We start from the raw sequence: 15927 nt of genomic DNA, 5'->3' as shown, positions 1-15927 counted from the left end.
TCCTGCGGATCTCTGGCTCCTTCCCGCCCCTCTAAATGAAGGAAGACTGAGAGGGGAGGGAGGAGGCGGAGATCCGCAGGAGATAGACGTGAATGGAGGCAGAGCTGCAGGCAGGCAGAGAGACAGCTTGAGATAAAGTTTTACTGCAGGAAAGTTTAAAGGGTTATTATTTCTGCTTTGTTTTATAGCTTAAAACACAGTGGGGTTTGTAAACTGCAAACATGACATAATGATGTAATGTTATAAAAAGAAAGCTATATAACTGAACATAAAAATATGAGACTCTTTTCTTGCTACTATTGTTCTATTCATACGTACTACATATACAATTCATTATACATTATAAGTTTTTTTTTTCACTTCAAGGTTTGCTTTAGCCACTTCCCCTCCCCGAGACGAGTAACTTCGTCCCTGCAAATTCTCTCTTTCCCTCACAGGGACGTAGCTACTACGTTTCTTGCCGCCGCGCACACCCGCTCATTCCCCTGCCGATCGTTCGACGGGAGATGAATGAATGGGAATACGCTTCCCATTCATTAATCTCTGTGCTCGTGTGAATGATCGCAGGCATGGGAATGTTTGTAAACTGTGTGTTCCGAAGTCAGTAGGAATAACATCTGGTCTCCCAGACTGCACTGGGAGAATAATTCTTCATAATAAACAGCCTAGGCTGTGACATCACTGGAAGAGTGGGATTTCCTACCAATATATAGATATAGGAAGTGTTTATGATACTGCAACCAGAATGAGTACCGTAAAAGTGGGTGTATCCTGAATAGTTTCCTACATTTTACTATATGTCACTGCAGTGCTTCTTTAACCTTTTAGCAGCCCTTCTCGCATTATCTTGAAAGAGATAATTTGTGCCAGAGCGTCTTCAAATAGCATATGCCGTTTAGCTGCCTAATGCAGCTATGCAGAGTGGCGCAGGGAGCTTCGTTATATTTACAGGTACCTGCTCCAGGCAGCTGGATGGCGTCTCCTCTCCTCCAATGGCGGTGCTGCACTCCCAACATCCTCTTCGGAGTTCCGATCACATGATATGATTAAGGAAGAAAAGTTAACTACAAATATACCTGTATCCAAGCAAGCAGCTTCTGAATGCTGGATTGAACTGGACAGAGATCACACAGATAACATTAGTCTTTCCAGCCCCCAGCCTGTGACAACTTTACAAGCTAAGGAGAGGGGGGAGGATCAAGGAGGGAAAGAAACACTGTGTGTTTTATCTACAGAGAGCATTCCTACAGACTTTGTTTTTAATGGACCATAAAGAGTTACATGAACAGGGGCAATACATCTTTTTGGGGGCCACGGGGCCCTTGACCTTTCACTAGATCAAAGCAACTGCCTCTGTTGCCTGGTGGATAATCCAGCTCTACCCCTAAATCATAGAAAGGCAGAGTTCAAAGGGCAATGATGCCTACAAAAGGCAGGGACATTGCCTATTTTAACCCTTTCTGCCGCTGGGACATGAGTTCCATGTCCGCAGCAGCAGTTGCTACAGCCGCTGGGACGCGCTAGTCACGTCCCTGCAGTTTGAGGGGCTGTGTGGGCAATCGTGCGGGTAGATGCTCATGATCGCGCTGTTACCGGCAACAGGAGGGATTGGCTGCAGGGGACAGAAGTCCTCTGAGCTTATCCGAACATATCCGCCGAGAATGAACACTGTTTTAGTTCAAAAACAGTGTTCATTCTAAAATAGAGCCACCGCCCTTCTTTCCGCTGCTGATCGTTAGATTTATGAATGGGAATAAAGTTTCCATTCATTAATCTCCCCGCAGGCCACCGTGATTGCAGGCACCCATTGATTCCTGCGCCACTTCCCTAGTTACAATGTAGCAACACATTGCTTCCTATAGCGTACTTATTGTACGCTAATAGGAAGTGCTCAGCAGGGACATCTTGTGGCCAAATAGTAAAATTACACCTACTGACTTTAAAGAATAAACAATTTTAATATGTATGTCAAGAGGGCATATTATTATTAAATTATGGGCTAAAAATTAGTAATGGATGTAAATCTGAAAAAAATGCACCTTTGCTTCCAAATAAAATATTGTCAACATACATTATACTAGGGATATTATTTTAACATTGCAATAACCAGGCCAAATGGCCAAATAAAATGTGTGGATTTTAATTACGGTAGCATTAATTATTTTACAACTATAATGGCTGAAAACTGAGAAATCATGATTTTTTTCCATTTTTTTCTTATTATTTCCATTATAATGCATTTAGAATAAAATAATTCTTAGAATAATGTACCACCCAAAGAAAGCCTAATTGGTTGCAGAAAAAACAAGGTATAAATCATTTGGTTATTGGGGAATGAAAGGGAGGAGCGCTGAAATGTAAAAACTCCTCTTGTCCAGAAGGTGAAAAATACCCTTGGGCTGAAAGGGTTAAGGTGGTGCACCCTAATTAAAGGAGGCTGCTGGCTATCTAAAGGGTCCTAGTGCCTACCCACAGTGGGACACTAACTACCTAATGGGGGACATTCACCACAGGGACACTGCATAAGTATAGGATGTGTGAAAGGGGGGCACTAGAGACCCAACAGGGACAATGCCTATGTAAAGGGGTACACTTCTTACTAAAACACTACCGACCATATGGGGGACTCTGCATGCCAATCCTGCACTCTGTGTAACCAAAGGCAGCCACTTTCTGCCTGAACATATTGTTGATGCTGCACATGATGTTTACTGGTGTTTTCAATGCAGATTATTGGGCCACAATTGATACATAATATAGGGTGCCCTTACCTGGAAACGTTTGGTTTAGCCACATAAACAGCCATCCCTACCAATTAAGGTTGAGTATCTCCTATTTTTAAAGGCTAATGAGGTTGTTTTGGGCACTATATGCTGCTATAGCAACACATTGTAAACCGTATATCAGATGTACACCTCCACCAACACAAAATCAGAAAAACAAGCAACAATTATACCCCTATATATCTGTTAGGACTTTCACCTATCAAATGTGCATGTCCTCACCAATAATACTGTAGCTGCTGGTATCAAGGAACGGCACCTCTCACCAGTCACGCCGCTCCTCCATCCCCACTGGCCCCCTTCTCTGCCATTGCTATGATAGCAGAGCTGTGTGAGCTGGTCAGGAGCTGCTTTCATTGACTCCTGACGCTGTCCTTCAATGTAAGCCAATGGCTGTCACGCTTAAAGTGCTGGCAGGGTTAGGAGCCAATGAAATCAGCTTCTGATTGGCTCACACAGCTCCAGCGTCATATAGAGGGCAAGGCAGGTGATCTGCAGCGGGGAGAGAGAGGCGTGATTAGCGGTAGAGGCGGAAACAAGCGGCGGTATGATTGAAATCTACACCTTGGCAGGTATAACAGGATCAAAACAGGGTGTACATTTCATTCATTAAGGTCCAGAAGTGGTTAATGAACTGATTGTCACAGTAATATTAAAAATGTTAATTCCCCCTATTAACATTAAAGAGCACCTCCAGAGTAAATCTTAAAATCCGGCAGCCTGCAAATAAAACAAAGTTATATTTACCCAAGAAGCCTTGTCCCGCGATGCCAGCCTGAAGTCCCTGCATCACCCGACTTCCGGTGCCTGGCCTCGCCTCCTCTCTCTCCCCGGAAAAAAAACACCAAGCTATTCAATGTAGTAAATAACTTGGCGTTTTTGTCTGCGGAGAGGCGGTGGGGCCAGGTGCTGGAAGTCGGGTGATGCAAGGACTTCAGGACGGCATCGCGGGACAAGGCTTCTCCGGTATATATAACTTTGTTTTACTTGCAGGCTGCCGCATTTTAAGATTTACTCTGGAGGTCCTCCTTAAGGTTAATTACAAATTCATGCAATGATTCCAATGAACCAGTCCATAATATAAAAATGTCATCTATGAAACAATACGAAGACGAGATATTATTGAGATATTGTGGTGGCATTTCATATGAAAGTTCCCACTCCCACACCCCACCTTCCCCACTTCCCCTGGTAAAGGTTGGAGTACGACGGTGCACATGTAGTGCCCATCACTACCCCCAGCACCTGTAGGTAATGGTTACCATTACCAATAAGCCAATAAGGAGTACAGAAGTTTTAGGACAAGAGTACTCTTTTTATTGCTGTTGACATCAATTTGTTGTAAAAATGTTTCAACCTCCTGTCCATGTTCTCTAGGATCCGAACACTATTAAAGGATACACAATGTGACATGTGACACGATGAGATAGACATGTGTATGTACAGTGCCAAGCACATAAATAACTATGCTGTCTTCCTGTTGTATTTTCTCTGCTTGAAAGAGTTAACAATCAGGTATACAAGTGTCAGTTTCTGTCCAGGTTGGGACCGGGTCAGAACCTGTTCGGGGGCTTTAGTTGACCCTCAGTGATAAAGAGTTACAACCATAAAACACTTTGGGCTTGATTTACTATGTGGTGCTAACCTACTTAGCACGTCTAAAGTCTTTAGGCATGCTAACCAGGGTGCTAAGTAGGTTAGCACCGGTTTTCTCAATCAGATCGCGCGCTAAGTGCCATAGGCTTTAGTGGGCACTTCGGGCAGAGCACCTTGCGCTCTGTGCAGTGCGCGCGCAAAACTTTGCACGCGGTACTTTGCGCACGACCACTACTTCTCACATTTAAAGTCAGTTTAGACGTGCTAAGGGCCAGTGCTAAAGTTAGCACCGTTTTGTAAATCGAGCCCTTTGTTGTTGGCAGTCAATTTCTTATGAGAGTAGGAAAGCAATAAAAAGGGTCAATAGTTCACAGATTTTAGCTCTAGCAAGCTTCACAAGCTTCAATAAATGTATCATTGAACAGAGACGATGAAACAGTAAAAGCTTAAAAAATAGAGTTAAATGTAAAATAAAACTGTAAGATATATTTAAAAAAGGTCATTTTTAGAAGGATATATACAATTTTTTATCTCATCAGTTTATTTTCACTTTGTCTTTCATTTAACCTCCCCAACGTTTAATTTCCCTGCAGTTTTTTGTACCAAAAGCAGTCCAATTTGTTATCAGTGTTTCTTTATATTGTAAGCATTTTTGCAAACCGCTTGCAAATTGCAATTTTGCAAGCTGCCTGCAAGCATGCATACAATATAAAAAAAAAAACTTTTTTTTTTACTTTATTGTTTGCTGCTATGGGCAGTAGAGCTGAATCTACAGTTTGTCTACTTCCAGTTTTCATGGAAGCAGACATATCCTGTATTTACCAATTAGCTTCTCTGCTGTGGCAGTCAGCTGATCACATTACAACATGTGATTAGTCATAGAGGAGGGCTAAACTGTCTAAGTACATACAAGTTGCATTTCTCTATGTCTTCCTTCTGTCCTGTGCAAGAGTTCAGGTCCACTTTAACCAGTACACTATAGAGCCAATACTAATATACAGCCACAGCCGAAGCCAAACCGGAACACCATATTTCTGTCTCTGCTAAAATCATATTATTTCTACAAAGAATGTTGTTGTTTAAGTAAAACCCTTTTATTTTACATTCTGAAATGTGAAAAGGCCACTTTTTTTTTTATAAATGCAAAACCTCTTTGTGTACCTTGCACATTAACTACTCATCATACTAATTACAAAATTCACAAAAACTATATGTAATTATTTTACAATATCTACAACAGGCAAACAAGTCAGCACAATTATATTAGCCACACTGCTGGGCATATTCAAAAAATAAATAAATAATATTAATAATAATAACATGCAATGAACCAAACTGATTGGATTGCTGGAGTTAATGCACTCTGCACTACTCCACTGAGTAAGCTTCACCATGTAATGATATGAAAGCAGCGCTGAGGACAGTGCTGTGATGTAACCCATAGAAAGCACTCACAGATCACCTGTATTCAGTACGGTGCAAGCTTAGTGATTGTTGCTATTGGTTGTCGCACACCACTGCCATTTGCATTATTGTATTCAGTTGTGGGACCACTCCGTTTACAGTCCTGTGAAGTCCAGGAGTAGTGAGCAGCCGTGTTGCTTGCCAATTTTCACCAAAGTCATTTAATCATCAAAAAAGCTTTTTTCGAGTTAGAGAAAATATTCACAAAAATACATTGGCCTCAATTCACTAAGATCATGCTGGAGATAATAAGGCAAGAGAAAATTTACCTCCACACAGTGAGAGAGTTCTCTTATCTCTTCATTACTAACGTTACCTCTTCTGTAGTTAATTTACCTCCTCTGTAGTTAATTTACCTCCTCCGTAGTTTTTTTCACACACAGTTAATTAACAGCCTGTCTTTACCTCTGGAATTATTTTAAGGATTGAAGAGTTTACTTAAAGACAGAAGAGTTAACTTTAGGTTTGCCTGAGGTAAAATGTTTCCTGAATACTACATGCCTTATCACCATGGTAACAACTCTAGAAACGTTATTAAAGACAGGAGTTAAGCTTAGTGAATTGAGGCCATTGTATTTTTGAAATATGGTCAAAGGAAATACATGTTTCTTCCCGACGCAAAAATTTGCAAAAAAAACGCAAAAAAAATTATTTTTGCAGCAAAATTTTATGAAAAAGTGTGAAATCTTTTATATTTACAACAAAAAATGTGAAAAATCTGAAATTTATTACAAAAATATTTTTGATGCCATTTTCACTCGAAAGTCAAATTTAACATTTTCGTGAAAATTAATGCAAAAATAATATTGGCAGTTTTCTCATTACTGGCGAGCAGCATCAATGTGGCTGTGGTCAGACCAAAACCAAAACGTCTTACTTTATCCAGGAGCAGCATGTCCTAATCTAGGTTCTGATGGCAAACAGTCTATAGCAATGCAACCATTACAATTTCCAATGTGGAATAGTCTTAACTTGCTGAAGTATAACATATTTATCGGTGTCTTTAATTTTATAGTCCAAGTCCAGCTGATTCGTGTAGCGTCTCCTCGCCATGCCGCACAACATGGCTATCAAGGCAGTCAACATGGCTACAATTCCAATGAGTATTCCCAACAGTATAGTTGGCTCCAAACTGAAGATTGTAGTCAATGGGATGGGCTCTGGTGATGGAGGAGTTGTAGGTTCTCCTGATGGTTGTTCAGTACTATCTGGAACACCGTCAAGTGGAACACATCCAGATCCTTCGATAGTGTAGCCCTCTGGACAGGTACATTTATAGGTCCCATATAAATTTATACAAGATCTTTCACAAGGGTTAGCCTCACATTCGTCCACATCGACACACACCTTAATCTTGTTGTCTTCTTCCAGTATGTAGCCATTGGAGCACTTGCATTTGTCTTCATCATCACACTCTGGTTCACAGGTGGGTGAATTGCAAACCATTTTGCATTTTTTGGAATCCTTTCTATCTGTGACAAATCCTTCATCGCAAGAACAGTCGTATCCTCCAGGAAAATTTTCACAGTTGTGTTCACATGGTAAACCCTCACACTCATCAATGTCCTGACAATGCACTGGACATCCATCAGGGTCTTCACAGTGGGGGTCAACAACAGATTTAAAACCAGTTCTGCAGGTACAAAGGAAACTGCCTAAGGTGTTGTTGCATTGGTGGTCACATATGTCTGGTTCCTCAGTGCATTCATCAATATCTTCACAGGTCCTTCCATCTTCTTTAAGATGATACCCCTGAGGACATGAGCAGAGGAAGCCCGGTGATGCTGTTGTTAAGTGACAAACGTTGCTGCAGGGGTTGGGGTCACAAGGCTTGGGGCATGTTCTTTTATCTGCATTCAGTGGTGACCCTGAAGGGCACTGGCATGTTGGGGTGCCATCTACCTCCACACACTCATGCTCACACCCCCCATTCTGTGTCAAACAGCTCCAGGCTCCTGGGGTGCTACTGCTCCATTTGACATCTCCGTCGCCATTACTCTCGCAGAGCAGAGGGTCGTGGAAACTGGATATGTTGGCATTGGTGCCAGAAGGGTAAAACTGACCACCACTAGAACCTATGCCAAACTGATCATGATAATAAATGGCATCAGTTCCATCTGCCGTTCTTAGTGGCTGGCATGAAGCTGGAAGGGATAATTTACATGAGTAACCATCAGGTTTGAATTTACAGTCAGTCTCTTCCCAGGTACCATTTTTGTTCACCGTAACGCAACGGGCGCCACACTGTTGATCTTGATTACTCCAGTTATTATAGTTAGTGTTGCTATCACCTGTGACCCAGGCATGGCCCCGCAGGGGCTGCAGCAGATCAGTGCATCCACTTTGACGCTCCAAGCCAATCCAAACTTTGACATCGTCCCTCATAATAACATTTGAGAGTAATCGGGCAATTACACTTGCTTCCAGGGAGTCCTTCACTGTCACCAGGTGTCCATTCAAGGCACTGCAATCACTGCTTGCTCTCACATAACTTCTGCTTGTCCAGACTATAGAGTAGCAGGCGTGATCTGTGCACAAAAACCTCGTCATGAGCTCATCCACAGGATCCTGCAGTGCCAGCTGTGCTGAGGCGATCACTGCCCAAGTGATGTGCAGAAGCAGCATTATGTTGCTGTGTGTAGAAGTCAGAGCAGAGCACAACACTGGCAGCTGGGCAGAGGAGTGTCCAAGCTGAGGAGAAAGTGCAGGTATTGTAGCTGATAGCTCCGCTTACAGAGGTCTGTGTCATGCCTAAAAATCTGTGCCCCACTTTATACTCCCCAGCCCTCCCTGAAGCTTTTACAGCGAGAAGGAAGGAAGTGCTGCCTGGAAGGAAGGGCTGGAGCTGCTTGTAACACTCAGTGTTAAACAACTTGGGACACGGTGTGTGGTGACAATTACCATTTATTTGTCCCACCTAATTTATTCATGGAAAGTGTTGCAAAGTTCTTTCATAATCAGATGCAGTGATTACACTGAGGGTGTAGCAAACACTGTGCGCAGGACTCTCACTGACTAAGCAAAAGTCTTGGTCTCATTCCAAACAGAGCAAAACATCAGTTATTCACCAGTTACCTCATGACAGTATATCAGCCCTATAACAGGCAGGCACTGTTACATGCAAATTATGGTTCCATAGCACCCAACTGTCACTTTGTTGGAGGGACAGCCCCTCTTTGGGAACCAAATTCCTCTGTCCCTCTTTCTCCCTCATTTGTTTTTTTTTCCCCCCTCAGGGGTGAGCTACAGATTTATGTAAATATATGTATTTTTCTACAGAGGAGTTTTATTGACCCTAGCCTTTAAATTGATATAGTTCTTATTTTTTAAATGTTATATGAAGGAAAACTAACAGAACTAACTAACAGAAAGGATGAGTGTGGTTTAAATGATTAAAGTCTTTTTTGTTTATGAATTCCTTGTGGTATGCGTGAGTAGGAATGTGATGGGGGCGTGATTAAAAGAGTGTCAGGGGCGTGTCTTTAAGGTGTTCCCTCTAACCTCATAACATTAGGAGTTATGTGGTTCTGTTAAAGGACCACTCCAGCGAAAAAAGTAAGCAGTTAAAATCTGACAGAACCGACAGGTTTTGAACTAATCCATCTGCTCATGGTAGATTCTCAGGGGTTTCTTTGCTTTCAAAAGCATTTCCTGAAAGGCAGTTTAACTGGCAAAATAGTAAGTTACCAGCCTGCCTCCCTACTCGCACACTATTTTTTCTGTTAGACTGTTAGGAACTCCAGTGAAAATAATATAATAAAAAAGTGCTTAATTTTTACAATAATTATGTATAAATTTATTACATAGTAACATTTTTACTGTTGGCAGGTGATGTAGCTGCTGCATGCTTGTGTGGCAGTTGGAAACAGCTGTAAACAGCTATTTCCCACAATGCAGCAAGGTTCACAGACAGGAAACTGCCAGGACCATGGTCCTCAGAGTTTCTTGTGGGAGGGGTTTCACCACAATATCAGTCATACAGAGCCCCCTGATGGTCTGTTTGTGAAAAGGAATAGATTTCTCATGTAAAAGGGGGTATCAGTTACTGATTGGGATAAAGTTCAATTCTTGGTTGGAGTTTCTCTTTTTCAGCCAGCAAAATAAAACAAGTAAAACAGTTTGGTTATTAATATGTTTTGCACTGTGTACACACATGTTTATCTCATCATGTCACATGTCGCCTCAGGTACACCTAAAAGCACACCTGAACTGAGCGTGGAGGCTGCCATATTTATTTTATTTTTAAGCAAAACCTGTTGCCTGGCTGTCCTGCTTCTGCATCTAGTACTTTTAGCTATATACTTTAAACAAGCATGTACATTTTTCTGACTGAAGTCTGACTGGTTTAGTTGCATGCTTGTTTCAGGCGTGTGATTCAGAAAATACTGCAGCCAAAGAGATCAGCAAGATAGCCAGGCAACTGGTATTGTTTAAAAGGAGATAAATATGGCCGCGTCCATATCCCTCTCAGTTTAGGTGTGCTTTAAAGAGGAATTAGGCTACTTACTGCACAATGTACTGCCACTGCTATAGGCGTCAGTCAACTCAAAAATTTCAGTCTTTGCCCTCCCCCTTACAGTTTATATACTGAGATGATGCAACATTATAACCATTTAAACACAGATTTTGAACAAAAAAAAAACAGCTTTATTACTTTTGTCTCTGTATTCATTGGAAATGAAAGAAATTTCCCCAGATGGGGCCAAAGAAAGCAATAAAAACACAAATTGAGAAAACAGAATAAACTCATTATTTATTTAACACCCCAGTTCAATGGCAGATTTTTTAGTTTACAAGCATTTGATAAAGCATCATTTTAATTTGAATCTGAATTTTTTTTCTTTAAATTAGTTTTGAAAATTGAACATGAGCCCCAATTCATAAATCCTCACCAACTGCCTGCCTGCTCACTCCCCCCCACCCCCTTCCAGTAAGTCTGAGGGCCCTTGTCCACTAGCTGCGTTTTTGCCAAAAACGCAAATTGCATGTGTTTGCTGATTCTGAAGTGCAGCCTGTTTAAAATCTTGGGTGGCTTTTTCCACTGCTGCGTTTCGTTTTTTTTAAAAACACAAACACATGTCTGTGTGATTATGATGCGTTTTGCGTTTCAATGTAAAGTATAGTAACGTATGAAAAACACATAGAAATGCGTTTTGCGTTTGTATTTAAACCACTAGTATCTATTTTCAAGACAACACTTGCTACTTGCCAATCAGAAAAATGGAAAATGCAAACGCATAAAAAACGCACAAAAAACGCACATCAAATTGCATGCGTTTGCAGTTGCGTTTTGCAGTGGAAAAGGGCCCTTAGGCTTAATACCACAGAGGCTAAGAGCCGTGATAGGCTGTTAGTCACCAAGAAGGTGTGCCTTCAGGCGAGATAGATATCAGTTCCGCCTCCCTGCACGCACGTTTTCTGGCGGGAAGTGAGCAGGCAGCTTTGGACAACTGACGGTAAAATGAATTGGTGCAGTCGTTTTTCCATTTCTTTTTTTACTTTGCAAAAACTGCAACTTTTTATAAAATTGATTTATGTATTATTGAGTCATCAAGCAACTCGGGGTGACCCAAACCACTAGGAAAGTGTAGGGGACTAAAAGAGACCGAAAAAGCCCTCCTTCTAAAAAGCAATGCTCAGTTTGATCTCACCAAGTATTATTAAAGCAGGATTGTCACCATAAAAATAAAATTTCAGCAGCAACTGGTCTTAGTGTATTAAGCGATAAAGATGCTAATCCTGCATTCAAAACTTTCAAAACTTGTTCTGCTGTTATGATTTGGAGTTAGCACTGTCCCTTTAGTAGTCAGTGCCAAACAGTTGCATGCTGGGGGTTCTTTTTATCTATAATATATTCCTCCTCTTCCATTTATTTCCCTGCCTATCTGCTTATCTGAAACATGATCCCCTACTCACTTGTGTTTACAAACAAGGCTGAGGTGACTCAGCGATTGGAAGAGAAAAGAAAAAAAAGTAAAGGACAGAAATGACATCAGGATTTAGCCTAAACTGTGGGCAAAAGACATGGTTCCCACCAGGGACAGAATTGTCTTCATTTACTATAAAACATTCACTGAAATCAAAACATGGACAGTACAATACATGTGTTTTTTTCCCTGGCATAGTATGGCTAATCCTACTGCTTTAATTGAAAACAGTTGTCTACTAAATGCATAAAAAGTGCCTAAGTATGAAAAATAAAAATAGAACATATAAATTTAATGCAGAATAGAAATCTGACCTCCGTTTGCTTGAATCACAGCCTCCAGGATGTCTGTCTTTGAAGAGACTAATTTCACTGTATATTTCCAGTGGGTATTTTTAGCAAGACTTCCTATATTTGTTCCCACAAGGTCTCTCATATATATGTGCTTAAAGTGAACCCGAGGTAAAAATAAACTGATGAGATAAACAATTGAATCTGTCCTCCTACTCCTAAAAAATGACTTTTTTTTAGACATCTCATGGTTTTATTTTATAGATGAACATTTACAGAGAAGATTTAATGTTTTATTTTCTCTGCTCAATTGCAGTGTCTAAAGCATCCCAGAGCGAAAATACATGAATTATTGACCTTTTTATCTATCCCTTTCAGTCAAACCCCAGTTATCTATTTAGGAAAGTGTTTTATGCTAGGTACATGCCATACAATTTTCTGGCAGATTTACCTCTCAGATCGATTATTTCCAACATGTCCAATCTGAATTTTGATCAATTTTTTTGATTTTCCAATCTTTTTTTTGTGTTTTTTTTAATAGTTTTTTTTAATCAATTTTCACAGAAGTGAACGAAAATCGTTCGAAAACAGATAAAAAAAACTATCAAAAAAAAAAAGATTGGAAAATCGATCGAAATTCAGATCGAATATGTTGGAAATAATCGATCTGGCAGGTAAATCTGCCAGTAAATTGTATGGTGTGTACCTAGCATTACACACCCCTAGTGACCAGGCTATTTTTTACAATTCAGCACACTTCTGCTTTAACAGTTCACTGCACGGCCATACAACTTAGCACACAAATCAATCTTGCCTCCTTTTCTTGCCACCAACATTAAATAAAAATGTCTATTTTATTTTTAACAGACATTAGGCTCAGCTGTTTAATCCGTAACTCAGCAGCATTTCACGCTAATCTCCGCCCACAGGACTTAATGCTAATCGGCGTTAGCCGGTCCTGGGGGAGCCACTCTGCGGCTGCCAACTGGCATTAGGTGGTCGCAGAGTGGTTAATACAAAATAAAAGAAACTGAGCACAATTTATTCTTTTTTTTAATATTTGCATATATACAATACAATACAATACAATACAATAACATTTCTATAGTGCTTTTCTCCCATAGAACTCAAAGCGCTTAGGCTCTCTCAGATTCAGTAGTTGGTAGTAGGATGAAGTATTCACACAACAAAAGTTATAATTCTGCAAATGCCAAACTGAACAGGTGGGTTTTCAGTCTGGATTTAAACAGGGATGGAGCTGTCCTGATCTGTTGAGGTAGGGAGTTCCAAAACGTAGGGGCAGCATGACAGAAGGCTCTGGGACCAAAAGTTTCCAAGTGGACTCTGGGTATGACTACATTATTAGAACCTGTGGATCTGAGAATGCGGGGATTGCTACGCAGCTGCAACATATCTTTCATGTATCAAGGGCCCAGATTATTCAGGGATTTAAATGTCAATAGGCCAATCTTGAATAGGACCCTCCATTCTATAGGTAGCCAGTGAAGGGAGTGCAGAACTGGCGTTATGTGGCAGTGACAGGGTTGGTTGGTTAGCAGTCTGGCAGCAGTATTCTGTATCAGCTGTAGGCGGTACAACACCTTTTTTGGAAGGCCAGTGTAGAGAGCATTACAGTAGTCCAGCCGGGATGTGATGAAGGCATGGACTAAGATTGGCAGATCTTCTGGGGGGATGAGGTGCTTGATTTTTGCAATGTTCTTCAGGTGAAAATAGGATGATTTCACCACAGCAGAGATTTGAGTTCTGAAGTTTAAATTCCCGTCAATTAGAACTCCCAGGCTACGCACATGATCAGAGCTGCGTAGATCCGTGCCTCCTATTCCCAGTGATGAAGACTGCGAGTTAAGTTGTTTTGTTATCATGCTTTGCCCTCCAATCAGAAGGACTTCAGTTTTGTCTGCATTTAGTTTCAGCCAGTTGTCATTCATCCATTGCTGTAGTTCACGTAAGCAGGCGTTTATAGTTAGAGTTGGGTCTGTCACACCAGGCTTGAAGGAAAGATATAGTTGGGTGTCGTCTGCATAGCAGTGGTATGTCAGGCCATGTTTTTGGATTAGTTTTCCAAGCGGTAACATGTAAGTCGTGAAAAGCAGGGGAGAGAGGATTGAGCCCTGGGGCACCCCATACTTAAGTGATACAGGGGTGGACAGGAAGGGCCATAGACACTTTGTGGGTTCTGCCACTCAAGAAGGATTGGAACCACTGAAAGAACTATGCCATCAATGCCGCAGTATTCCTGTAGCCTGTTTATCAAGATGTCATGGTCAACTGTATCAAAGGCCGCGGAAAGGTCTAGCAGTAGTTTTTTTTTCTCTCAACATTTTGAAGCGTCTATTTGATTTTGCACCATTCCAGCCTTGAATGTAATCCTTTTTGAACAATGCAGTATGCACCAAACTGAGAGTCTGAAATGAAAAACTACTTGTGTTAAGATGTGATCTAAACTTCATAATTGGCAAAGTTACTATTGCAACCTGCTGAATACTGGAAAAGCACAATACAAATGTTATATGTCTTGTCTTAAAAATGGATCACCTTGGTGGGATTTGATTGAGCCATTTTCAAACTGCATAAATTTGCATATGTAATCTCCATAATCCTGCAGCAACTCGGAATTATTTGCATTTCATCGACCATTCCTACTAGACAACGCTGTCTTTGGGAAGTGCATATAAATGGTCACATGGTATATACAGTGGGATGCGAAAGTTTGGGCAACCTTGTTAATCAGCATGATTTTCCTGTATAAATCGTTGGTTGTTACGATAAAAAAATGTCAGTTAAATATATCATATAGGAGACAGACACAGTGATATTTGAGAAGTGAAAGGAAGTTTATTGGATTTACAGAAAGTGAGTAATAATTGTTTAAACAAAATTAGGTAGGTGCATACATTTGGGCACCAAAAGAAAAAGAAATTAAATCAATTTTTAGTAGATCCTCCTTTTGCAGAAATTACAGCGTCTAAATGCTTCCTGTAGGTTCCAGTGAGAGTCTGGATTCTGCTTGAAGGTATTTTGGACCATTCTTCTTTACAAAACATCTCTAGTTCATTCAGGTTTGATGGCTTCTGAGCATGGACAGCTCTTTTTAACTCACACCACAAATTTTCAATTATATTCAGGTCTGGGGACTGAGATGGCCATTCCAGAACGTTGTACTTGTTCCTCTGCATGAATGCCTAAGTGGATTTTGAGCAGTGTTTAGGGTTGTTGTCTTGATCAAAGCTCCAGCCCCGGCGCAGCTTTAGCTTTGTCACTGATTCCTGGACATTGGTCTCCAGAATCTGCTGATACTGAGTAGAATCCACGCGTCCCTCAACTTTGATAAGATTCCCAGTCCCTGCACTGTCCACACACCCCCACAGCATGATGGAACCACCACCATATTTTACTGTAGGTAGCAGGTGTTTTTCTTGGAAAGCTGTGTTCTTTTTCCTCCACGCATAATGCCCCTTGTTATGCCCAAATAACTCAATTTTAGTTTCATCAGTCCACAGCATCTTATTCCAAAATGAAGCTGGTTTGTCCAAATGTGCTTTAGCATACCTCATGCGGCTCTGTTTGTGCTGTGGGCGGAGAAAAGGCTTCCTCTGCATCACTCTCGTATACAGTATCTCCTTGTGTAAAGTGCGCCAAATGGTTGAACGATGCACAAGTGACTCCATCTGCAGCAAGATGATGTTGTAGGTCTTTGGTGCTGGTCTGTGGGTTGACTCTGACTGTTCTCACCATTCATCTCTTCTGTTTATTCAAGATTTTTCTTGGTCTGCCACTTCAAGCCTTAACTTGAACTGAGCCTGTGATCTTCCATTTCCTCAATATGCTCCTAACTGTGGAAGCAGA

At 41.0% G+C, this 15927-nt stretch overlaps 1 protein-coding gene across 1 annotated transcript; it reads right to left on the bottom strand.

Moving 5' to 3' along the window:
* Positions 1 to 5152: 5152 nt before the first annotated feature.
* LOC137570934 (thrombomodulin-like) lies at positions 5153 to 8585 on the bottom strand. The gene has a single exon (XM_068279632.1). The coding sequence runs from the start codon at positions 8466 to 8468 to the stop codon at positions 6786 to 6788; it is 1683 nt and encodes a 560-aa protein (XP_068135733.1). The 5' UTR covers positions 8469 to 8585; the 3' UTR covers positions 5153 to 6785.
* Positions 8586 to 15927: the final 7342 nt, after the last annotated feature.

Source organism: Hyperolius riggenbachi, chromosome 4 (genome assembly GCF_040937935.1).
Source record: "Hyperolius riggenbachi isolate aHypRig1 chromosome 4, aHypRig1.pri, whole genome shotgun sequence".
NCBI lineage: Eukaryota > Metazoa > Chordata > Amphibia > Anura > Hyperoliidae > Hyperolius > Hyperolius riggenbachi.
The sequence above is the reverse complement of the archived record's forward strand: the minus strand, read 5'-3'. Positions and strand labels throughout refer to the sequence as shown.

Coding starts and splice junctions, on each gene's coding strand:
- LOC137570934 (XM_068279632.1), bottom strand. CDS start 8,468: ATGCTGCTTCTGCACATCACTTGGGCAGTGATCGCCTCAGCACAGCTG.